The sequence below is a fragment of the Passer montanus genome, unplaced genomic scaffold (genome assembly GCF_014805655.1).
Source record: "Passer montanus isolate IOZ18808 unplaced genomic scaffold, ASM1480565v1 scaffold100, whole genome shotgun sequence".
Lineage (NCBI taxonomy): Eukaryota > Metazoa > Chordata > Aves > Passeriformes > Passeridae > Passer > Passer montanus.
This window is the reverse complement of record NW_024356506.1, coordinates 1154965-1179266: the sequence shown is the minus strand read 5'-3', so window position 1 is coordinate 1179266 and position 24302 is coordinate 1154965. Positions and strand designations below refer to the sequence as shown.

The window sequence follows — 24302 nt, the reverse complement described above, 5'->3', positions numbered from 1 at the left end:
CTCCTGAGGCAATTCCTTTACAAACAGCACCAGTTGTACTTTTGGAAGGACATCATTAGACAAGTATTATCCCTTCAGCCCCTGGCAAAAAGTCAACATTTGCATTTAAATAGTTCTTTTGCTACCAAACAGAGGCGTGTTACAGAATAGCTGCACGGAGATAAAGATTCCTTTAAGACAGAGAGAGGGAGGGGGGGAAATCATAACCTCAGTGAAAGCCCAGCCCATTTCCCATGTGCTGTCAGCAGAGGAGAGGTTATTTATGCATCCCAGAGTGTGCCCGCTGAGATATAATCTACTGCTCTCAGGAGCCTCTGCTTGCTGGAGGTGGAATTATAAGAATTAAAAATTACAAGCGTAAAACAAGGCCAGTCTAAAATGAAGTATTACCCAGTGGGTGTAAATAATTCATGGGCAAAATAACCCTCCTGGGTCCCCCATTGATTCATCTCACTCCACGGATGCAGAGAGGAATAATCTGTTGGAGGGGCGTTGGAAAACCTCCACGGTGCTTTTTTCAAGGGGCCGGGGTGGTTTCTGAGGGGCTCTGGGCCATGAATGGCTCCTTGGGGAACGATCAGTGACAGCACAAAATGGACTTTCCTCTGATAATAAAACCTTTCTCAGAGCTGACCAAGGGAAAAGAAAACACCATTTGGTGAAGGGGGGAAAAAAAAAATCATGTTTTACTACTGTGCTCCAAGCAGCGAGCACCAGTAATCTGCCCTTGACGTGCAGACATTCCTGAAGTACCCACCAAAACTTTCTCTGGCAAATATTTGCCTTTCAGCACAACCAAATCCCTTTCCAAAGGAGAAGCCTGGCTTTTAGGAAAGGTTTTTCTATGTCTGCTGAGTGCAGGCTGGCTCTGTTTGAGGTTAGAGGTGGAGTGTGGATGAGGAGTGAGAAGGACCTGCGAACTTCACACTTGGGATCATAATGGAAAAATCGGGATGGGCGCTGGCTGGTCCCTCTTTTCTGAGTGCCTGACACTGGATTAATGGTTGTGTCACTGAAACTGCTTTTTTTTTTTTTTTTTAGTGTTGGAGAATCAAGGCATTACATTATTCTGGATGTGCAACAGAAATAATTTTGTCCACACATTGCCCGGGTTGTACAGAGAAAATCTTTCAATCACACATGAATTTTACTATATTTTTCACGTATTTACATAGTCAAAACCCAGAGAAATTCACTGGTTCAATGTTCATTGGTCCCAGGTTACACAGTTCTTAGTATTTGGGTTTCTGTTGGAACCAATATTACCACCCTTCCAGTGAAGAAATCCCTAAAATCCAGTCTAAACCTTTCGTGGTTGATTTAATCATACCTGACTATTTGCTTTGCTCCTCATCTCCCCATTTTGTGTCCCTAGCAGGGTTTTTGTCTGTGCTGGAATTTAAGTGCTAGACCAGAGTGTTTCCATCTGGGAGGGTTTCATTTTGTGTGGTGTTTTTTATTAGTCCAGCAGTTGCAGCAGAGATGTGTCAGGAATTAATGAATTTTGGGATGTTTTATGGGGGAAAAAATCCCATCTCATGCACATGTCCCAGAAGCTGTAGCTCTCAGTCACATCAGTAACCACACCAAAGGACCTGGTGCATTGTCTTTCCTGGGTTTATCACTCGACTTTCCCTGGTGCACATTTAGTGTCTTCCAATAATTCTTTTTATTTTTTGAGCTAGTTGAGGGCATTTTCCCACTTTGTTTTCCAGAGAGAAATACTGGAGTGATGTTGTTTGTACCTGCAGTTGGTAGTAGCAGACACTCCCCTGTTTTTCATGGCTCTGCAAAGCTGGTGAACCAGCAAGACAAAAAGTTTCCTGCAAGTCAGAAACTGATTCTCGAGACAAGAAAAGGTGAATTACCTTAGGAGGAAGAGAAGAGCCAGAGGAAATACTGCTTGGACACATAAGGATGCTTAAAGAACTTTGAAAAAGGAAATGAGTAAGAAAAGAAGGCAGTGTTTGAAAGGAGGGGACACAGCTCTGGCTACTGGGATTATTCATTCTCAAAGGAAACATAAATGAGCTAAACAAGGAAAATGCCATGCAGAGATCACACATTGTTTTTTAAGGACAGGCCCCTAGACATGATCCCTGCTGCTGAGCTGTGACCCAGCTCCCAATCAATCTCTCCTTCCTGAAATGTCACTAACCTGCACTTAAGTGCAATAAGCCTTCCCAGCCTAATTGAAATTCTGAGCCAGAGTCAGGAGACATTTGCTTCAAGTAGTGTTTTAATTGTCTGCTCCCCAGGCTGGTAACAGGATATTTTGTGCCTTGTATTATTCAGGGAGACACCAGAGCTCAACCTTTCCCTTCAGGCTTGTGCCCCTCCTGTCTTGGGTTGCTGTTCTGTTCTTTATTTGGCCTCTGCTCACGCATTACCTGTGTGGATCCTTGTGTGTCTGCTCAGCCAGGGATCAGAACCAGCCCATCTGCTTGGATGCAGCTTTTTGATTTCACTTTTCATCTAGAAATAGATAATTTCCGGGAGGCATCAGGCTGAAACCAGACCCCTGGGCTTCTGTAGCCTGGAGTTATCTTTTTTTCTTAGGTTTAAGACAACTCCTTTTTCCCAAGCACTTGTCATTATAACTTTCCATGCACCAGTTGCTATAACCAGGAGATTATTCTGGCAGAGAGTGGAGGAAGACTCAAACTCCCCATGGCCTTTCCTCCCACAAGTGCTGTACTGAAGCCATGTCCAGAAATGTGTGCATGAAACCAGGCTGAAGTTATGGAAATCACCACAAAACACTGGATAAGAAGAGGTATAATGAGCCTTAATGACCATCTTAATCCTAGTCCTGTTGGCATTGGGTCCAGTCTGTGCTGCAGTTTGGAGGAGCTGGGTGATTAATTTCCTTGAAAGAACCTTGCTGTCCTCCCCATGAAGGGGATCCTACAAATGCCCTACATGGACTCAGCCCTTCCAGCATCTATGGATCAGAATCAAGGAGAACAAAAACCTTCCTTGAATGTTTTATGTGGGCAGGTACCACACCTGTGCAAAGAAGTGGATTTGGTTACGATTCCTTTCTGGATGAAATTTTGACTGTGGGATATCTGGTGGGTTTTTTGGGCTACAACAGGCTTAGTAAAAACCACAGGCTTGTTTCCAGCTGGGTTCTATGTCCAATGTCTGTATTCTATGTTCCGTGGCCACAAAGAGCAAAATTTGTCTTTCCTCTCCCAATTTCAGCACCTTCCTGCATCATCCTCTTTCCCATCATTACCAGAGACACTCCCACCTTGGAAACCAGGCAGAGGGAAGATGACTCTTTTGGGGTCATGCATGAGATTTCTGACAAGCCCGAGCAGACATCCAGAGTGCTGTGATGCTGCTAATCCTGCCCCTTCAGAGTGGGACAGCTCCCTGCCCACCTCAGGTGCCCTGGTTCCAGTTGGGTCTGCAGAGAACACCTGCAGGTCCTGTCCTGAGAGGGGACTGCCAAAGGGACAGCTGGACGTGGCTGTGAGTCAGCAGGAGCAGGAGAGGCACCTGGATAGAGCGAGTTCACCACCTGCCTGCAGCAGGCAGGGTTGTTCCTTCTCCTTTCATACAGCTTGGGCTTGTGGTCCGTGCTCATTTTAACCTCTTGTGGTTCTCTGCCATCTCTCACCCCTGATGAGAGAAGGATTTCTCTGACCAAAAAAACATCCTCGATGTCTAAGGAGGTCATTTGGTCTCCTTCTATACTCAACATAGGGGAATGGGTGTTTCTAGCAACATGGCCAAATATAAAGTCTGTTTTTTCAGAGTGCTTATTTTTCTCCTTTATTTATTAAGTGCCCAAGTGGCCAGGTGTGTACCACAGAGCTCTAAAACCACCTGGACTGTTTGTTGCTCACCTGGCAATGTTCTAGACCGGGGTGGTCTGGGATCTTGCAGTGAGCTCAGAATAGAGATCAGGCTGCTTTTGTATTACTCCCCTTTAAATCCTGCTCTGCTGGGACAAATGGCCCTCGTGAGGGGGGGAAATTGTGTTTATGTGTAATTGATTTGGAGTTCCTCAGAGCTCTGTTCTCCTGTCAGTGCCCGAACAGCTGAGTGCTCCAGGCTGCAGAGGTGGAGACATGAGCTATGCTTGTTATTCATGGGGTTTCTTCTCCCTCTTCCTAATAAGATGAACTCACAGTCTCTCCATTTCCTTTTTTTTCTCACTAACATTTTTTGGGTGCAGCTTTACTGATATCTCGCTCTCATTCCCACACATTGCCATGCTGCCTTTTGAGACAGATTGTGGAAAAAAAAACCCCAAGGGCTGATGATAACATTGAATTTGACACATTTGGACAGTTTTGGGGGGTGAAGCCCCTTCCCATAATCTTTCCTCATAACCCAGCTTTGCCAGCACCATTTCTTATTGAGTTCCTCTTTTGAAGTCTACACATTCTCTTAGCTCCCAGCAGGAGACACCAGAAAAGGCTCAGCCTCCAAATTTGAACCCTTTATTTTTGATTTATAAAGTTAGACCACTTGAATACTACCCACAGAAAGTTTCTGGCAGGTTTGGTGGCAGTAAATGGGCTGCTACTCCACTTTAGCCTGTTTTATCCCAGGAAACTTCAACGGGAAGTGCAAGGAGCACTTTGCTAAGAAGGAATGGAGATACACAGATACTTCCATCTATCAAGATGTGCTATCCAAGACAGAGCAGGCTTAAAAAGCAATTTTCTCATTATGGATGAGTAAAAGCCAAGGCCAAGTGTGCAGGGCTGAGATATTTGCTTTGGTGGTAATTTGAACAGCTGAGAAGTGCTGGTGCTAATCCTAATTTTAGGTTAATACCTAAAAATATCTCACAGATGTGTAAAACCCATGGATTGTGCCAGATCGACACTTGGTCTTGCTAAACAGCTCGGCCAGTAGATGTTGCTCTTGGCTCATACTGATGTGCTAAAAAAAAAAAAAAAAAAAAAAGGAAAAGAAAGGAAAAAAATAGGTGTATCCAACCTGAGACATTTGGGAAGCCTCTGAAGCCAGGCAGTGCAGATCCATCCTTCACCAGCTTCCCACTCTTGGCCTTCATGGGCCATCCCAGATGGCCCCAGAGAGAAATAAAATACAACACAACTCCTCAGACAGCAGTCACTGGTAATTAGTAGATACAATTATTAGAGGTTGTTTGCCTTGTGTGGAGTGAGAATTGCTGGCCAGGCAGTTGGTATCTCTATGGGAGGTTGCAGTCACAGAATCACAGTATGGTTTGGGTTGGAAGGGACCTAGAAGATCACCCAGTTCCACCCCCTGCCAGGGGACTGAACCTTCCACTATCCCAGGTTGCTCCAAACCCCATCCAACCTGGCCTTGGACACTCCCAAGGGTGGGGCAGCCACAGCTTCTCTGAAAAACCTTTGCCAGTGCCTCACCACACTCTTGAGTGAAGAATTTCTTCTTAATATCTCATCTAAATCTCTCCTTTATTACTTTAAAACCACTCTTGCTTGTTCCTATCGTTATCTTCCATGTAAGAATTCACTCTTCCTCCTTTTTAAACCCTCTGTAACTACTGGAAGGCTGCAATGAGTTTATCCAAAGGCGATTTAGCCAAGTTCCTCCTTTGATGGAGTGTTTTAGGAAAGGGAATCACCTGGTGCACTGGCTCTCCATCCTGAACAGTCCTGGCCATCCAGGATAACCCAACCACTCCTGACTCCTCTGAGCACCAGAGGTGCCAAAAGGGAAAAAGGAGGCAGGGAAGTCTTCCACCATCTGTCTCCATCCTCTATTCTCATATAGATTAATTTCCAGTCAATCTGGGGAATGTGCTGGGAGGAAAACACCGCCCTTGGTCCACCCAGAACCCGCCTATTTGCTCAGACAATCTTGTAGCACAGGGATATTTTTCTGCCTTCCCTCATAGGAAAAAAAAAAAAAACCAAAACCCTAATGCACATGATGATTAGCAATTAAGTAGGGTCAATAATTTGTAAAGTGGTCTGAATCCCTGCATATCTGTTACTAAACCCACTCCTCTCTTCCCTCTCCACACACACTCTGCAGCTCCAATCACAGCAGTGATTAGGCTCTGCCTAATGCAGGCTCTCAGGATCAAGGACTGTCTGTGACTGTTTTGCCTATGGAGTGCCAATCCCAGAGCGAGTCTCATTTTACTCAAGGCCTCTTAACACTGCTGGAATATAAATGGCAAATGGGAACAACAAGAAAAGTCATTTACAAATTCCTGGGTGAACGCTGAGCCTTGGTGGCATCACCTCATCTGTGATGAGTTAATCGCTGGATTCTCTGCCTTTCTTTTCTTAAGCAGCACCTCAGACCAAGGGAATTTCACATCAGATTTGTCTCTAGGAACAAAGGGGTTTAAGCCTTTAAGACCTTGATCTCACAGGACTGAAGATTATCTGTATGAGGGGCTGGATCTGCGGACTCAGGGTTAAGAAATTCTCCTGCAGATGCTTTTATTAGGGAAAAGGTTTTCTTTTAGTGGTGATTACAGGAGAAATCAGAGAGAGACCTCACCTGTAGCAAGGCAATGTGTGTTCTACATCAAGACATTATAAAGAATAAGAGCTTAACTCCTATTTAGTTTTCAGGCTGAGACCACGACTCTGTTGCCTGCAGGACCACACAAATTCTTTTGGCATTTCCTTGTGCCACTCTGGGACTTTGAAGGGACAGACACATATGAATAATCCCCTCTCACCACTGATAGAAAAGGCGACGATGACTTTGGGAACAGTCAATTACAAATCAGGCTGGGAATTGCTTTATTCATTCTAATCCAGGGTCTCTGAGGGATCTGTGAGCAAATTGCTGTGCCTGCAGTCTGTTTTATAGTGCCCCAGCTTCAGATTCCCAGCAATGATGCTAAGGACTCTCATACCACACCTTAATGTCAAAACATCAATATTAACCTGGTCATTATAATGCTGGTAAAGGTTGATGATATTGATTTCTTGTCCTTGGTGCCAAGGCATGTTGGATACCACGTGGTGATTATTCCAGATGCAGAACTGCAGCTGCTGCCTCCTAAAAGTCTCATTAAGCAGCCTGAAAGGAACTTCTCATTTGGATGCTTCCAATGGCTTGAACATATCCCTGCCTCCTCCTTGGACTGAAGAAATTGGAGAATTTAGGGTGATATTCTCTACTCAGAGAGTACTGAGGACCAGAGAATTTGTGGCTGTCCCATCTCTGGATGTATTCAAATCCTGGTTGGATGAGGCTCTGAGCAATGTGGGATAGTGGAAAGTGTCTCTGGCCATGGCAGGTGGGTTGGAACTCAATGATCTTTAAGCTTCCTTCAAACCAAGACATTCTACTATTCTGTGATTCAGCTTCCCCCAAATTCTGCCTCACCTCACCCAAATGTTACATGAGCCAGCCATTCTGCCTGCCCCCCTCTTAACGAGGGGACTTGGAAAGGGGCAGAGGCGCAGAAACAAGCCTGAAACCTGCTCCTTTCTGCAGTGGAAAGCACAAACAAGGTGTCAAGGGCAGAGCTGGGAATGACAGAGGCAGCCTGAATTAGCATCTTCCTGTGCAGGGTGAGTGTATCCGACAGCTCAGAGAAGGAGAGGACCCTGGCAGGAGAAATGCCTGCTGACAACCTGCTTGTTCCCCAGCCTGCCTCAGAGGTGACCTCACAAAAACACTTCCATGTGGTTTTCAGCCAGCTCTGTTCCCCTTCCAGGCAAAATTCACATCTCTGTATGAAGAGGGATTGGCTGTGCCTATCAAAATCTATGGAGTTCTTGCATTAAATATTTGGTTTAATAGTGCTAACGTGCTGCCTCAGCTGGAGTTTGGCTTTTTTGGCTCTTTTTTGGGAGTTGCTTGTGGAGCCAGGAGTGCTGGGTGACACAAATTGTGTGGTGTCCTCATCAAAACTGCTCTGAGAGGGCACACCTGGCTCCTGGGTTGTCCCCCCAGGTGATTTTCTCTCTGTCCTTCTGGAAAATGTTCAGCTGAAGACAATTTGACTTCTCTTTGTGTTGTAAAGATACCATGGGTGAGTCTTTTAGCTTTACAACACCTCCTCAGTTCATCCTGCAGAAAAATGGCACAGCCCTGCCTTGCAGTGCTCTTGAGACAAGAAATATGTCACAGCTCATGGAGGAGTGAGAAACTGCAGTGTTGGGGACCACAGGAATCCTTCATCTGGAAATGCTGTCCAGGAAGCCAGATGGAATTGCATGGGCTTGCAGAGCTCTGGGTGTTGCATTTCATGACATTTATGGGTTTATGCAGTGTTCTGCAAGGGTTTTATAGATGAAAAACCTGGCACTTTCAGCCAGGAAAGGTGGAACAGAGAATCATTGAATTGTTTAAGTTAGAAAAGCCAACTCAGTCCAAGATCAGTGAGTCCAGCCATTAACCCAGCACTGCCAGCCCACTACTAAACCCTGTCCCCAGCAGATCATGTAAAGACATGAAAGGAAATTTCACAAATGCTCTCCTTTGATTGCCTTTTTTGAAAATAGATTGTGATCCTGCTATCAGGGAAGGTTCCACTCCTCTTGGGCTGCACAGTTAGATTTGAAAGGAATCATATATTCCTCACCATGGGGAGACACACGTGGCTGAGCTAATCTGTCCCCTCTGTGCTTTGGGGTCTGCAGCAACATGAAGAAGCAAACAGTGCATGAACCCAGCTCTGGTGTGATTTATACAAATTCAGAGAGGTTCAGGGCGGAGAAGCATTTCATTCCTCCCTGGCGATGCAGGCTGGATTTCTCCTCACAAGTCTGTTCTCTGATATCTTCCTGCTCTGCTTTGAAATGAGTTAAGTGATTAGGCCTCCATGGCTTTCTTATGGGAAGATTCTTCCATGGTTTTATTTGATCTCCCATTTCAGACTAAACATTCCCTTTCTCATTTCCCTGCCCACCTCCCCCACCATTTCCACATAAATAATCTCTCTTTATCCCTAGTGTTTCATTTGAAGGGATTCAAGTAATAAGCACAGCTTTATGCTGGGTTTCCTTGAAAGCTGCACACTGGCCTCATTTCCATCTTCCTTAAGTGATTTGTAGAGCAGAGGGAGATTGAAGCTGATCCTAAATGATTGTCCAGATTTGACCTCGTTCCCTTCATTTGCAGGGACTGGGGAATGCTGTGGGAATCAGTGGTAGCTTTGCCCACTCAGCAGCTTTGAAAAAATCACATCATTTATTTGGGTGCTCAGAAGGGAGTGACCTGAGCAGATTTTGGCAATTTTGGTGGTGGGAAATACTGACCTAGAGCTGGCTGCTCCTGGACCTTATCTCCATGAAGGAGAGTCACAGGGTTAAAGTCAAGGTAGGAAGGGGCCAAGCAACTGGGAAAGTACCAGGAACCATCTTGTTGGCAAGATCAGAGTTTTTTTGGCCCAATATCCTCTCATTAGCAGTGGCTAACAAGGGAAAATAGCAGAACAGGACAAACACACAACATCCAGGCAGCCTGAAAGGAGGTGTTGGCCAAGTGGGGCTTGACATCTTCTCCCAGGCAACCAGCAACAGGAAAAGAGAGAATGTGCCAGGAGAGATTCATGCTGGACATCAGGAAGAATTTCTTTACTGAAAGGCTTGTCAGACATTGGAATGGGCTGCCAAGGGAGGTGATGGAATCACCATCCCTGGAAGCGTTCACGAAATTATTGGATGTAGCTGTGATTTGGTCAACAAGGTCAGAGGTTGGACTCTGTGATCTTGAATATCCTTTCTAGCTTTGTACAACTCAGCAGCTTGAAGCCCAGGGAACTTCTGGACAAGAGCTGCTGGGTTTGTATCTATTGCCATTTATGGGTTTGTCTTTCATGCATCTCCCCAGCTGTGTTTTATATTCATGGAAACTTTGGTGCCTTTTCCTGCTGTGAAAGCATTGCACCGTTTGACACCGCTCTGTGTCTGTAAATTCTGTCCTTCACTGGTTTTGCACCTACCTCCTGCCCATTTCATTTGACACCCCTCAATTCCAGTACTGGAAACTTCAAGGAGCAGTCAGTCCCTGGTTACCGTGCCCTGCAGCTCATGAACTTTTAATGCATGTTTATAATTTTTCTCCCCTCACCCATCTCCTTTCCATGGAGAAAAATTCAAACAATCATGGAATGGTTTGGTTTGCAAGGAGTCTTAAAGATCACCTCATTCCAAGCCTCCTTTCTTGTTCAGGGACATCTTCCACTATCCCAGGTTGCTCCAAGCCCTGTCCAACATGTACTTGAAAACTTCCAGGCATGGGACATCCACAGCTCTGGAAAATCTGTGCCAGGGCCTCACAGCCCTCACAGTAAAGAATTCCTTCCTGTTTTCTAATCTAAATCCACCCTCTTTCAGCTTAAAACCATTCCCCTTTGTCCTATCACTGCATGTCCTTGCAATGAATGATTTTGATTTTTTAGGGAGCTTGGGGCATTGGTTTTTATATTAATGTGCACAATCTGCAAAACAGCAAAGTGTTGCATGGGATTTATGTTGGAAAGAGCAGAGAAGGAACCATTGGAGTGACTCACTTGTGCTGCTGTGACTTTCATCACATGGGACACAAGGAGGGGACATCCCTGAAAGATTTCTCTCCTTTTTTTTCCCCTCAGAAGGAACAAACTGAATGTATGACTTTCCAGGGAATGATCACTGGTTGGTGTAATTGAAGGATGTCTCCAGAACAACCCCTTCTGGACTTGCTGTTTTCCAGAGCAGTAGAAAGGAGAGTGATAAAGGAACAGCTTCCTCACTTTTTGTCCCATTGTGTAACAAATTCAGGATTCAGATGGTGTAAGACCATCTCACTCTTGATTTCCCTTCAGTATCCTTCCCCACTATTGACATAAGGAATTACATTTTTCCCCTCATTTGCTAATTGAGATGATTCAGAAACTGTGATATAAATTCCACTACAAATGTTCCCAGTGGTAGCACACAGACTGTGGTGAGGTTTTTGCAGTCTGGACATGTTTGTCAGACACAAAATGCCCTGACCTGCTGAGTTGGAGACAGCTGCCAACAAGAAGTGTCTTCAGCTGGGTCAGTGAGAGGCTAAATCCAAAAAAGCAAAATCGGAGGTGGATGTGGAGTATCCAAAGCTCCTTTTGCTGTGCTGTCTCATGTAGATTCTTTGGTTTTTGCTGTTGTCATTGCCATCTAATTTAAGGGATTGCTGTTAAATTAAAAGGCATGATTGACTGACTGGCATCTGAGACACATTGCAGCTGTCAGCTGTGAAGATAAACTCTGGATGGGGATGCTCATCTTCCTGAAGATCAAGGGTGTTTGGACCAGGTGTGTAAGTGGAGCCCTCTCAGTTAATTTGCAGTAGGAAAGACCCATTCTTTTGGCATCTCTGCTTAAGATTCAGAATGAGAAATGCCAAATATGAGCTTGCTGGTTGATGTAAACCACCTCGGAATTTTCTCCATTTAACCAGAGAATTAAAATGCATTGGGTCAGCCTTGCATGAAAAGTAATTTGTTTTAGTCCATGGTCATGATAAGAACTGACTGAGTAGGATCAAAAAACTCTTTAGAAACTGGATTAAAGGCCTCCCTGAATGACAGGCACTCAGACCAGCCACGAGCCTCAGATGCAACAGCCACCTTCGTTAAAACACATTCTAGGAGCTTGGGCTGCTCTCCAAAAATAAAAAATACAAGTTAAACCTGGCTGTGTGACCAAGGTGACAGCTGCTGGTTGTGATGGGAACCTCTGGAGCTGGAGGCATGAGCCACAGCTCCTTCAGTTTAGGAGGATAAAGGGCAAAGTGAGAGAACTCCGTGGTTCTATGAGGCCATAGCTGAGAAAAACTTCACAAAGTGGGAATGGGTTGGGTGTGTGACCTTCGGAGGAGTCTGTGCCTTTGAAAAGCAAAATCCTGTACAGAGCAGTTGCAGCAGCCTCATTATTTGTGGATTAAGGACAGATGGCAACTCAAGCCACATCGATCAGCGGGAGCAGCAGTTTGCTGAGAGCTCGTGGAACAAGACTCCAGGGGTAGCAGGGGCTGTCTGCAAAGGGTCCCATTAACTTCAGAGCGAGCCTGCACTGCATTTCATGTGGATTCCTCACTTCTCAGCATCAAAAAAACATCCAGCCTCATGCACAAAATGGAAGAAGGGGCAGAGCAAGGGATTGTGTGGTGTGCAAATAAGGATGGAGGTTTTCTAGAGGGTGGAGAGTCTGTGGGGGCTGTGTCAGCTCAGCCAGCAGAAACTGAGGGATGGACTGATGGATGGGGCAGCTGTGCAGCCTCTGCAGGGACCACATCACACTTGCCTCCCTTCTGCTGCTCCTGCATTGGGCTGAAAGCATCTGTGTGACACCACAGCCATTGCAGATCATTCCACGGCCATTGTAGGTCATTCTTTTCATAGAACCATGGAATCATTAAGGTTGGAAAAGATCGCCAAGCCCAACCACCAATGTAGCACCCCCACCACGTTCACCACCACCATGTCCTCAAGTGCCACATCCACACCTTGTCTGAACACTCATGGGGATGGTGACCCCACCTCTTCCCTGGGCAGCCTGTTACAGTGCTTAACAACCCTTTCTGTGAAGAAATTTTTCCAAATAAATAATCTAAAACTCCCCATGGTGCATCTTGAGGCTGTTTCATCCTGTCACTTGTTACTTGGCTGACACCCACCTCACCACAAGCTCCTGTCAGGGAGTCGTAGGGAGAGATGAGGTCTCCCTTCAGCCTTTTTCTCCAGGCTGAGTCCCCCCAGCTTCCTCAGCCACTCCTTCCCAGAAGCCAGGAGCAGCAGAGGGCACAAGAACCCTGTGTTTTCCTCTTGGCATTTTCCCCCTGAAATGTGGGATAGGAATAACTTCATATAATAGACCCTTAACCACTTGTTTACAGCTCCACTAAAAAAGACAAATCACTTGAAGCAGTGAAGGACTAGACCCAGGAAAAGAAGGAGGATTTCAAAAGGTTTATCTGACAGCCAATAAACAAGATAAATAACATGCAGCATTTAATTTGTCAGGACCATGGTACAACCTGATGATAAAAAAGGACCGCTCCATAAAGTGGGGAATACCTTTGTCTTGGCTGTAAATGCCTGGGTTGATTTACTAAGTGCCCTGGTAGTTCTCTAGCTCCTATTTAGAACTCACAAATAGGATGGAAACTGGGGAATAAGGAGAGGAAGGAAGTTATCTGAGCTCAGCCTCATAAACTGATCTCATTCCAGTTAAGGATTTGAGATCATGACAGTTTTTATCTTATTTTGCCTGGTTCTCCCATTGCTGAGGATAAGCAGAGTAAGAGTTACCCCCTCTGCTCTGCTCAGGTGAGATCCCACCTGCAGAACTGCCTCCAGCCCTGGGGCCCAGCACAGCAAGGACCTGGAGCTGTTGGAGGAATCCAGAGGAGGCACCAAGGGGATCAGAGGGATGGAGCAGCTCTGCTGCAGGGAAAGGCTGAGAGAATTTGGGTTGTTCAGCCTGGAGAAAATAAGGTTTAGGGGGTTACCTAATTGTGGCTTTCCAGTACCTGAAGGAAGCCTACAAGAAACAGGAAGAGAGAATATTTACAAAGGCCTGGAGTGACAGGACAAGGGGGAATGGCTTCAAAATGAAAGAAAGGTTTGGCTTGGATATCAGGAAGAAATTCTTCGTTATGAAGGTGGTGAGGTCCTGGCAAAGGTTTTTCAGAGGAGCTGTGGCTGCCTCATCCCTGGAAGTATCCAAGGCCAGGTTGGATGGGGCTTGGAGCAATCTGGGACAGTGGAAGGTGTCCCTGCCCCTGGCAGGGGATGGAATGAGATGACCTCTGAGGTCCCTTCCAGCTCAAACCATTTCATGATTCTGTGATTCTATGATTTAAGAAATCAAACACTGGCACCTTCATTATCACTCCCTCTTTCCTGTAGTGAGACTGGGCAGCATTAATTTCTCATATATTTCAGGGGATCAGTGCTATAATGGTCATATCCCAAATTGCAGAACAGTTTGAATAATCCATCATCAACCTGGGAACACCACAACAGCCAGTGAGTCCGGGCCCATACTTTGCTTACAAACACAATATAAAATAACTTCTAAAGACACTGGAACAATTATGTATTTTGTCTCAACAAAAAGCATCCCAAATAAATCACAATCCAAGCCAAGGCTTGCGTAAAGCTGCTTTCTCCCTTCCCCAGTCTCACTCCTCCTAATCTCCAAGGGAATGAGATGAAAGAAACATCCTGAAAAGGGCAAGCCAGGATCTGAATAACTCCTAAACGTGTCTGGTTACAGATATCCTATTGATCAGCTCGAGCCTGGCATCAGGATACCTCCCATTACACCGATGGTTTCCCTTACAAAGGAAACACAATCTGTCTTCCATAAGGAAATGGAAGACAAGCCTGTGCTCCTGTGCTCTTTAGAAAAGTGACCAGCACAGAAAGTGACTTTTGAGGGAAAGACAATCCTCTTCAAGGTCAAGTATTTGTTTTGTGCCAGTAAAAACTCCATCCTCCACGCTGCTGCCAGGATCTCTGGGCACTTTGCTGGCAAGTTCAATGCCCTCCAATTCCTTCCTGTTCCATTTTTCCATGTTATTCTCATGATTAAGTATCTGAGCAGCGTCCATGGCCCTCAGCAGAGGGAATGTTGCTAAGCCTGTGTTTATTTTCACTTTGTCTTGGAGGGAAAAGTTAAACCACAACCAGGCTGGAGGTAGCAGAGTATGAACTGGTGGGTTTTTGCTGTGGAGGTGGACAAGTGTTTGCCCATCCCTGTGCAAGAGGGTGCTGGTAATATCCCTAAATTCTGATCTGGAATAATGAACCTAGTTGGGTTAGTTTTTCCATGCAAGGATGGTGTCATGTCTAGGGTGTGTAGGGACCAGCAGAGCCAAGAGCTCAGACTGCAGCCACAATCTCATAAACAGGAAGGCTGGGTCAGCTGAAGTGCATCATCTGCATCTCTGAATTCTCTGGCTGTTGACAAGGGGGGAAAAAAAAGGGGGGGGGCAGGGGTGGGTTATTTAATTTTTATTTTAAAAACAAGAATTTTCCCAGTGTTTCCTGTCTTCAAAAAAACCTGCATCTTAAGCTCGTTATCCCTTATCTGTGCCTGAGCACAGCACAGAGCTGAATTCCCTGGACCTGAAACATCTCCGAGGGTAGCTGTGGGTAATGAGAGAATTCACAGCAGGAAAAGCAGCCATGTGAAAGTGGCCACCTCTGGGCTGAAGGGCCACCTCTGCTCCTCCCCATGAGGTGGACAAACGATGGAGCAGAACAGTGAAGCCAGGGCTTATTTCAGCAGATTTTAGATTGCTGCATGCGGCCAATGGGGAGAGAACTGACCACTGAGGGATATGACAGCTTATCCATCACCTGGAAGGACTGGATAGTCCCCTGCTGTCCTTTACAACCCAAAACTCAGCCTTGCTGTGCTCCCTGCAGGTGTTTGGACTGTGGGAGGCCAGCCAGATTCAGATGGTCTTCACAGTCCACCCTGCCATCAGCATTTATGGATGTTCCACCTGGGCCAGTTGCTCTTGGCAGGAACCTGGAAAGGCACAGGGTGGAGAAGGCTCAGAATTCCCCTTAAGTAGCAGGATCATCCCTGCAGCCGGGTGGTTTGGTGGATCCATCAGTTTTCAGAGCTGTAGGTTGTGGTACAGTGGGGAAAGCAGAGCGTTGCTGACACCAGCATTGGGCATGGCCTGGAACATGAGCCAAAAATGCACCTTCATCTTGCTCCCTGTGGATTCTATAAAGGGTGATGGAGGAGAATGTCATTCCCATGTTATTCCCCCATCAAAGCTGTCCTTGAGAGCGGTGCCTCTCTGTGGCTGGTGGGGTCTGCAGTGTGGGGAAAGGAAATGTCTTTTTTGGGGGAATATGAGTGGTAGAACCTTATCCCCTCTCACCTTCCTTGTCTTCACATTGTGTGTTTGTGTGCTGGCAGAAGGAGGAGGCACAACCTCACTGATGGTGGATTTGTACCTTGAAGTGGTTTTTGCTTGTGTCTTCTGGGGTTAGAAGCCAACAGGACACAAAAATAGACAGAGGGTCTTGTAAGAGGGGAACTCTTTGCCACAGTAAGCACAAGAAGGGCAGGACTAGTTGGAATCAGAATATTCTGAGGTGGAAGGGACGTCCAAAAATCACTAAATTCCAACTCCTGGCTCTGCACAGGACAGCCCAAAAACTGCACCACATTTCTGAAGGCCTTGTCCAAGCACTTCTTAAACTGTAGAAATAGAAATAACTGAAGAGAAGTCAATGTAAAGTCAGGCAATGCTTCTCCCTTCCCCTTCTTGACTTTCTGGGCTACCCTGCAGCGTCCAGTCCCGCTGCTTTTAGAGACACCCCAGTTTTGAGTCTCGGCAGCTGGTACACAGCAGGGTCTGCGCTGCCTCAGCTCCCCCGGGCTCTGGGCTCTCACGGAGGCTGACGGGGCTTTTCTGGATCTTGCCCAGGTGGTTGGAACTCCTGGTCGGCCTGGGGCGACTGCACCAAGGACTGCGGGGGCGGCCTGCAGACCCGCATGCGCTCCTGCAAGCCCCTTCCCAACGAGGGCCTGGCCTGCGAGGGAGTCCTGGAGGAAGGACGGCTGTGCAATAGGAAGGCTTGCAATAGTAAGTGGAGGCATGTTCCCTTGCACGCGCGGGGCCGGGAGGAGGATGGCCTCATCCCCATGGAGGACGGAGGGTGCTGTAGAGGCTCGGGGAAGCTGCCCCAGGGCTGTGTTGGAGCAGGGAGCCCAGGGGAACGTGTGGATTTGGCTGTGCATGGCCCTGCCCGTCCCTGCCTGTCTGCACACGTGCTGGCACAGTCTTCCTGCACCTTCCAGGCCTTCAGCCCAAAGAATTTATAGGAATCCGTAAGCAGGCTTGCATCAGGTTTTCTTATCCTGGTGGTAAATCTGCCATGTCTTTACAGGCTATTTTTTTTTTTTCAGTTCTCCCAAATAATTAAAGCTGAGAGAGATGTTAATCTTGCTTCTTCTTGGTTTAGCTCAAGAGCAGCGACCCTGCTCCTTTCTTTTATAAATGGAAGCTCCTGGTGATGAGATGTAGAGAAAGATCTCACTGTTAGACAGGGATTGAGTGCTGCAAAGGCTTCAGTGTGTGCTCCACTCTCCCCCTGTAATGCATCCTCCTTTCAGGTCCTCTTCTCCAGAGAACATGGCACACAGTGCCCACACCAGTCAGATACTGATGGGTTGAGCTGGTGAACCTCCAGCACTTTCATTCCCAGTTATTCTGGTGCTTTAAGCTGTGTTGAGAGGGGGATTAATAGGAAAAGCCAACTGCAGACACAGCTCAGCTCAATAAATGCAAGCAAATGGCTGGTTATAATTATTCCCTTCTTTTTTATTTCAAATTCAGAGTAGAGAATGTTTGAATAACTCCTTCGACTAGTCAAATAACTAAGGAAAGTTCAACTGTCTTCAAAGGCTGGGAAGTATCTCCTGATAAGGGAGAAGTTCAAATAAAGGGACATAAATATATTCCTCTAATAAGGGCTAAAATGATTTCATGCATTTTTAAACATTTCCATAAATTTAAAATATGTTGCAATTAGGCTTAGACTTTTTTTTTAATGAAACCTGGTATATTGAATTCCATCTCCTTGACTCACAATTGCTAAATTCCCTCTGAGATTTGCTCTCACCAGGGATATTTAATCCATGTCCATGCTTGGTGGTGACTTTGTAGTCATGACTCAGCTGTGGCTTGTGGCAGGGAAAGGAATGCAAGGACCTGGAAGCTGGTCCTGAAAAATTCCAGCTGTGGGATTGGGGTGTGCCTGAGTGGAGCTGGAGGAAGGGCCACACCAGTCTTGGTGAACAATGCATGGAGAAAGAGATGGCACTGGGAGTGGGAGAGGGGGATCTGCAGGGCTGGTCACTCTGACTGTGGGAACACAGAGGACAACAGGCAAAAAACCTCCTTAATGTGTCCCTCCCATGCTGGATAAACTATGGGGGACCCAGTTCCCCAGATTCTCTTTGCAGGACATCCTTCCTCATCCCTAATCATCTTCCAAGGTGTCCATGGGACCTGTTTGATTCTTCTGCAGGCCTCTTGATGTGGTGAGAGAGGGAAAATCCTGTTTTCCAGGGCCAGCCTCATCAGCACTGAGCAGGGGGCATAACATCTTCCCTTGACCTTCCTCAGGGGCAAAACTTTGGTTCTTCTTCATGTTAGATCTCCTGAGGTTGTGGTGGCAAGGAGTGGGATGGGGTGGAGAACCATGGAGGCTGGGTTGGATTTCCATGACATGGAGTGCAGCAGTGAAGAATTAATCAGTTTTTATTCATTATTTACTTCACTTTTTCTGGAACACAACAATCAGCAAAGCCAATCCTAAGTGCAAAAAACCCAGAGGGGCTATGATTCAATAAATTATTTCACTTTTATTTCACTTGTCTTCCTGTCCTTTTTCCATTGCATTCCCAGTCAATTCTTCCTCCAAACTGCATTGGGCTTACCTCAGCTCAGATTATTTGGGAAGAAGGAATTTTAAGTTCAGTGGAAAGTCCTAGTGTGGAAGGAGGGTACAACAGAGTCAGGCAGCACAAACTGATTTATTCCATTGAAATAAATTAATTCTGATTAATTGTTCCAAGACCCTCCTTGCAGACAAACTGCTGAGCACCATTTTAATGTTTTTGTGCTGGAAAGGATTTGAGGGGATATGTGAGTAATAAATCTTTCCAGAAGAGTTCTCCATGCACATCTTGAGGTGTGTGTCCTACTTCCAGATAAACCTGTGTCTCTTCATATCAAAACTGTTCACTTGGCTCTCAACTTGCCTCTCAGTGAATCTGTCCCTTGTTCCCTTTGCCCAAGGAGATGCACTTTTGACCCAAGAAGGGTTTTTCATTTTCTTGCACGTATCTTTTCCTTCTCTTTACTTTGATCTGCACCAAAACCTAAGAGGATTTAAAAGTAGAGTATAAATCCTGTTTTAAATGTGTCACTGTTATTTTCATATTGACTTTTGCTCATAGATTTGTTAGGGATGAGTAGAATGTTCGTTCATTCCCTGGAACTGTTATTATTCAAAGTGTTCATTATAAGCTGCAGTTAAATAGATTCTAATTATTTCTCTTTTTTTAATTAAAAGAAAAAAAAATGAAGAAAAATGGGAAAAAAAAAAAGAAAAAAAGAAAAGAGGAACTGGCCAGGAGATCAACTTTATATTCAATTGTTCAGCATTTAAGCAGCTTGTAATAATACCTGACCAGCTCTCCAAATATTGTGGAATAGCTGAGATCTTAATTTTCTAGTAGGGAAAAAAAGCAGGAAAAAATATTTTCATTGAACAAAGGGCCATCTGTAATCCTGATAAAACAGCAGAACAAAACAGGGATGAGTGCTCTGATACTTTCGTCTTTGCTGAGGAGGTAAATTGAAACTTGTCCACTGAGAAATTGCTGGCCAAGCAAGTTGGTTTAGAATAACACAGACATCCCCCTACCTTCAAAGCAAGGATAAACCCATCTTTTTTCTTTCACTTCTCCTTTCCCACTTCTGCCAAAGAGGCTCAGAAGCTGACGAGTGATTAGCAGGAATGTTTTAGTTGTTTAATTGGATCTCCAGCCTCTGGGGCTGGGTTCTCAGAGTGATGACACTCAGCTCCCTGGAGCTGCTGAGAGGAACTTTTGTGGAAGATCTTTGAGGGTTTCGTTGGTTGTTTTATTTTGCCAGGTCATGGCAAATTTTCCAGAGCTGTCTTGTCACACAGCTCCTCCCCCAGGGTGGGCCTTGCCCAGGTCCTGCCATTTTCCTCTTCCAGACCTGCCCCCAGGTGGGCCTTCAGCAGGTCTCAGCATGCAGGATTGGGAATGGTGGGGAAAACCTCTCAGTTTTTCCAAGAGCTGTGACTTGTATCGCCTGGTCACCAAAATGTGTGTGCAGACACCTGGGCCCCAGAGCTGAGTCTGAACACGTTGCCTGGAGGCCACAGAAGTTAAAATCAGTGCACAAGGGTGGCTGAATAACTCCACAGGTACCATTTTTACATGGCCTTTGTGTTCTCCCACTTGTTTGGGCCACCATCTCTGCTATTTCATGTGATAGTCTCTTGCTTTATGATCTTCTAGCTAAATTTCCCCAGGGATACACACGCAAGCCAAACAGAAAGTGAGCCAGGTAAGTTTTCCATGGGCAAAACCAAAAGCTGTGAAATGCTGAGGGGAAACTGTATTGAAGACTTATCCCAGACTGGGAAGAAAACTTTGTCTGGTAACAGCAGCTTGGCTTAGGCAGAGCCTCTGTTTGTGGCAGCTCAAGGAAAATACAAAGGTTTGTTGTTTTTTTTTTTTTGTGGCTGAAGGAAAACACAAAGTTTTTGTTGTAATTCTGATTTTGCCTTGGTAAAGGACTTGGTGATCCAGCACAGACAGAGGAGATTTACTCCCTCTGTTGGATTTGGGCACGGGCTGCTCTTTTATAGAGAGAAGGAAAAAAATGCCAACCTCAATGTGGTGGGATCTTGCAGAGGAACTTCCCAGGTCCACCCACAGTGGATGGAAAGGGATGTGCTCCAGTGGCTCTTTTTGGCTGCAAGGTTCTGTGTTTGCTCACAACCTGGCAGGCAGAGTGTCCTCACAAGGATGGACAGCATCCAAACCAGAGGGGGAATATCACAACCCTGACCCCAGTGTCGGAATTCAGCAGTGCTGGAGAGATGTAAGAATAATCAGAGATGTGGGCAGCCTGCATTTATTCCTGGGGAAGGAGAACCAGCAGAGGAGCCAGCTGAAATCCTGCCATCCCATCTGGCAGAAGCTGCAGACCCATCCATGACATTTATGGATATGAAAATTGGGAAGCCACAGCTCCCCACGGCTGGGAAAGGGGTGACCACATCCTGATGGCAGGTGCAGGAGGGTGACACTGGCATGGTCCTGCCGTTCCAGGCTGGATTTTCAGCTTCCAGCAGGTTCAGGATGTAGCCCTTTAGCTGTTAGTGGTGTGAAGGAGTGCATGTTCCACATGACATTCCCAAGGCTGATCCTCAGTCTCAGTCTCTGCCACCCCTGATTCTCATTAATTTTTTTTTTTTTTTTTTGGCTGCAACCACAGAGCTGAAATATCCTGGGCATGTGTGGGAGCATCTTAATTCCCTGCAGGCCAGGCTAGAACTCACTGCAAGCTGGAGGAGCTCCCATAGGTACCTGCTGCTGCTGTAGAGACTTTGCCCTTTCTTACTGGTGGTTCAGGCATTTCACATCTGAGAGTCACAGAGCTCCTCCAGCAATGTTTTCACAGATTTCAGATGTACAAATTGAAATGCTTTGGGTCATTTCCTTAGCTGGTGTAATTGCAATATATCCAGTGTTCTCCAAAATGTCCCTCTTCTCCATCCACATTTTGGGGTTTAGGGGTTGTTAGTAATTCTGTGCTTTTTGGTTTTACTCTTTAGCAGCCGATAGATGCCCCAAACACCACATTTCCTTTCAGCTTTACTGCACAGAGATTTATTTGAATGTTTTGGGTATTTTTTTAATAATCCCATTCCATTTTTTGCTCTGGTTCATCCCTTCATTCCTACCATCCCACCTTGCCTGAATAATTTTCATGATCCTGCTGTTTGCTTTGCCTCTCCTGTTTGGGGCATGAGTGCAGAGTGTGTAGCTGTGGTGAGACATGTTTGGATGTTAAAACCTTGGCCCACAGCACTTCAAAGTCTCTGCCTTTATTTTATTTTTCCCTTGGTTGTGTTGCAAGGTGCTGTCTGACACATTGCATGTTCTCATTAGAAGTGTTGGTCACCTGCTTCCTATTCCCACTCCTGCCAGCACTGATCATCCTCCACATCCACACTTGAGCTGTTTTTTTTCAAAATCTCATGTACTTGCCTCTGCTTGCAGTTGAAACATCCCTGTTTGGTTCCAAGAGCGTTATCCCTCTATTCCTCCTGTTGGCATTGGAAAGGTGCTTGGCTTTTTTGTGCCATTTTCACTGCATTTACCCAGCTGGGTTGTAAACTGGGTCTAGGTCTTCCCTTAATCCTAGAATTACTCCTCTCCACTGACTCTGCTGTAGGGAAAAAGGCTGCTGAAATCCAACCAGGTCCCCACTGCCTTCAGGTTTTGACCTTCACCTCATAAAGTTCAGGTGCCCACAGTAAATCAGCACTTGCACCAACTTCCCTTTATTCTGAAGGGACCTGATGTCTCCCTGCTCTGTTTGGAACCAGGATTGGTTTGTGCATCTCTCCAGGGAAACTGTGTCCAAGTTAAATCTCAGCTGTGCTTGGTGTTAAATGGAGACAAACTGGCTTCTCTGCACATCCAAAGGGGACGAAGGCTTCCTGCAGCACTGGAGCATCCCTGGCAGGGGCGAAGCTTGGGGGAAGCTGGAAGGGTGCTTATTTAGCCTCTAGGCCTGATTGGCTTTAATTAGCATGAGAAATAACAGTGCAGACTTGACACTCCTGTCAAGGAGCAAAGGAAATAATTCAGTCCTTCAAGACTGGGATAAGTCATTAGGAGATGTCAGTGACACAGGGCCCAAATAATTGGTGAGATGAGGTTCAGGATGTTAGACTTGCAATTAAAACTTCTGTTTTGCTCTTTTATCTTTCCTTCCCTCTGTGCTGCCTCATATGTCTCTGTCCATCTGTGAACCCTGACTGCTTCTGGGATATTCAATCCCAGGTTTTCCTTGTCACCTTCCTTGCTCTGGGCAGGTGACAAAGCCGTCCAAGCTCCACATCCACTCCTTGATGCCCAGCCCCACTTCCTCCTCCCAGCCTAAATAAGTCTGTGGGAAGCCCATGGGATGTGATGCAGATGGAGATTTTGTGTGTTCTTGTGGTTTGTGAGATTTCATGGAGAGGACTTAAATTGGAGCAGATGAAAGTGTGTGGGTATAACCAGGAATGGGTGGTGGGGATGTGAGAAGTCCCAAATATGGGAATAAGTTGTCTCCTAACAAACTCAAAAAAATTAGTATGGGAAAACTACTTAGAGTTAGTCTTTTTTGAACTGAATCTCCCACAGGAAAGTCCCATGATTTTTAGCTATTAAAAGCAAAGAGTTTGAAACCCTTCTATTCCAGGAAAGAGCCAGACAAAAACAAGGTGTTTGCAGATATCAGGATGTTTGTGGTCCTGATTTCAGGCTGTGGGTATCTTTCCCTAGAAGATGGCAGGTGGGTGACTGCCCCATTCCATCCCCTCCAGCCAGCAGCCAGCTGGTGCTGGGAATGTTTGGAGGAGTCCATGTGACAATTCCTAGACTCCTCAAGTTCTGCTTTCAGGCAACCGTGATGGTAAATACAATTTCACAAACTCTCCCATGATCCAAACTGCTGAATATAAAGCCTGGCTCCTGGCAGGGACTCTCTGAATCATTCCTCTGCCTCCTCTGCTTTCCCTTTTTGGATGGCAATAAAGACTCCTGCCACCACTCTGAAGCTTCATTAACCTTTATTAATTTTCTCAGGGTTCTGGGATCAAATTTGTCACCATTTCAACCCTTGGCAGTTCACACTTCTTGAAAAGATGTCTGACTGTTTTGCCTCCTTGGGGGAAAAGATCTTCTGTCTGGTACTTGCTGTTTGGAAACAAATTGGCTGCCAGATCACAGATTACTCGGGCTCAGCTCTGCTCTCTGCTATTCCATGTGACTCCTGCGGAGTCAGCTGAGCTCTCCTAATTTACAGCAGGCACTCCTGGTGGATGGATTTGGTTGTTATTGCTGGGTTGTTTCTCTCTTTGCTAGGAAGGCAATGTGTCAGGGTTACAGCATGTCCAGTAATACAGACAACAGAAATTTTAGTTTTCCCTCCAGCCAACTCAGGGCTGATCCCCACGGGATGAAAATGAAAAGCTGGCAGAGTGTGGGCTCAGAAGGAACAGTTTAATGCCTTTGATTTACTGTGGATGCATTGTTTACCTTCTGAACTCCACACCGTGAGCTCCACTGGGACAATTTCACTAGGACACGAGGGTCAGGAGCTTGTCTCTCACTGAGAAGGAAAAGTTCCCAGTTATAGCTGTGTTGGTACTCTGCTGATAACAGACTTACATCTCTCCTTGTTGCTGGTGGCAGGGTAAAGTCTGAGAAGGAGACTTCCTATTGAGGAATCCCTTTCCTTTCCACCTGCCATCACCTGCCTGCTCCACTCAGCGTTTTTTGTCTCCTCTACAGGGCATTTCTAGGCAGGTGCTGGTTGCAAGGCAGAATTTCCCACCAAAACCACCCTGCCAGTTGTCACCATAAATCTCAAAACACCACTAGGGATGGTGGGATTCCGTGCCAGCACGTCTGAAGAGGATGAATCCTCCACAAGTGCAGCAAGGAGTGCAGACGCCCTAGAAAACCACTGAAATTAATTAAAGACCAGACATAGGGGATCATACTCTGCATGGTCCCAAACCT

The 24302-nt window shown here is 46.0% G+C and overlaps 1 protein-coding gene across 16 annotated transcripts in view; it reads left to right on the top strand.

Annotated features, from left to right (window-relative positions):
* The window catches only part of ADGRB1 (adhesion G protein-coupled receptor B1), a 285104-nt gene that overhangs the window by 107882 nt on the left and 152920 nt on the right, over positions 1-24302 (top strand). For 14 of the 16 annotated variants that reach the window (XM_039714220.1, XM_039714252.1, XM_039714243.1 and 11 more), the window contains one exon: positions 16378-16536. The exons of the other annotated variants lie outside the window; for them this stretch is intronic. In XM_039714220.1, coding sequence (XP_039570154.1) covers positions 16378-16536 — 159 coding nt within the window. The remainder of the gene's footprint in view (positions 1-16377; positions 16537-24302) is intronic. 16 annotated transcript variants of the gene reach the window in all.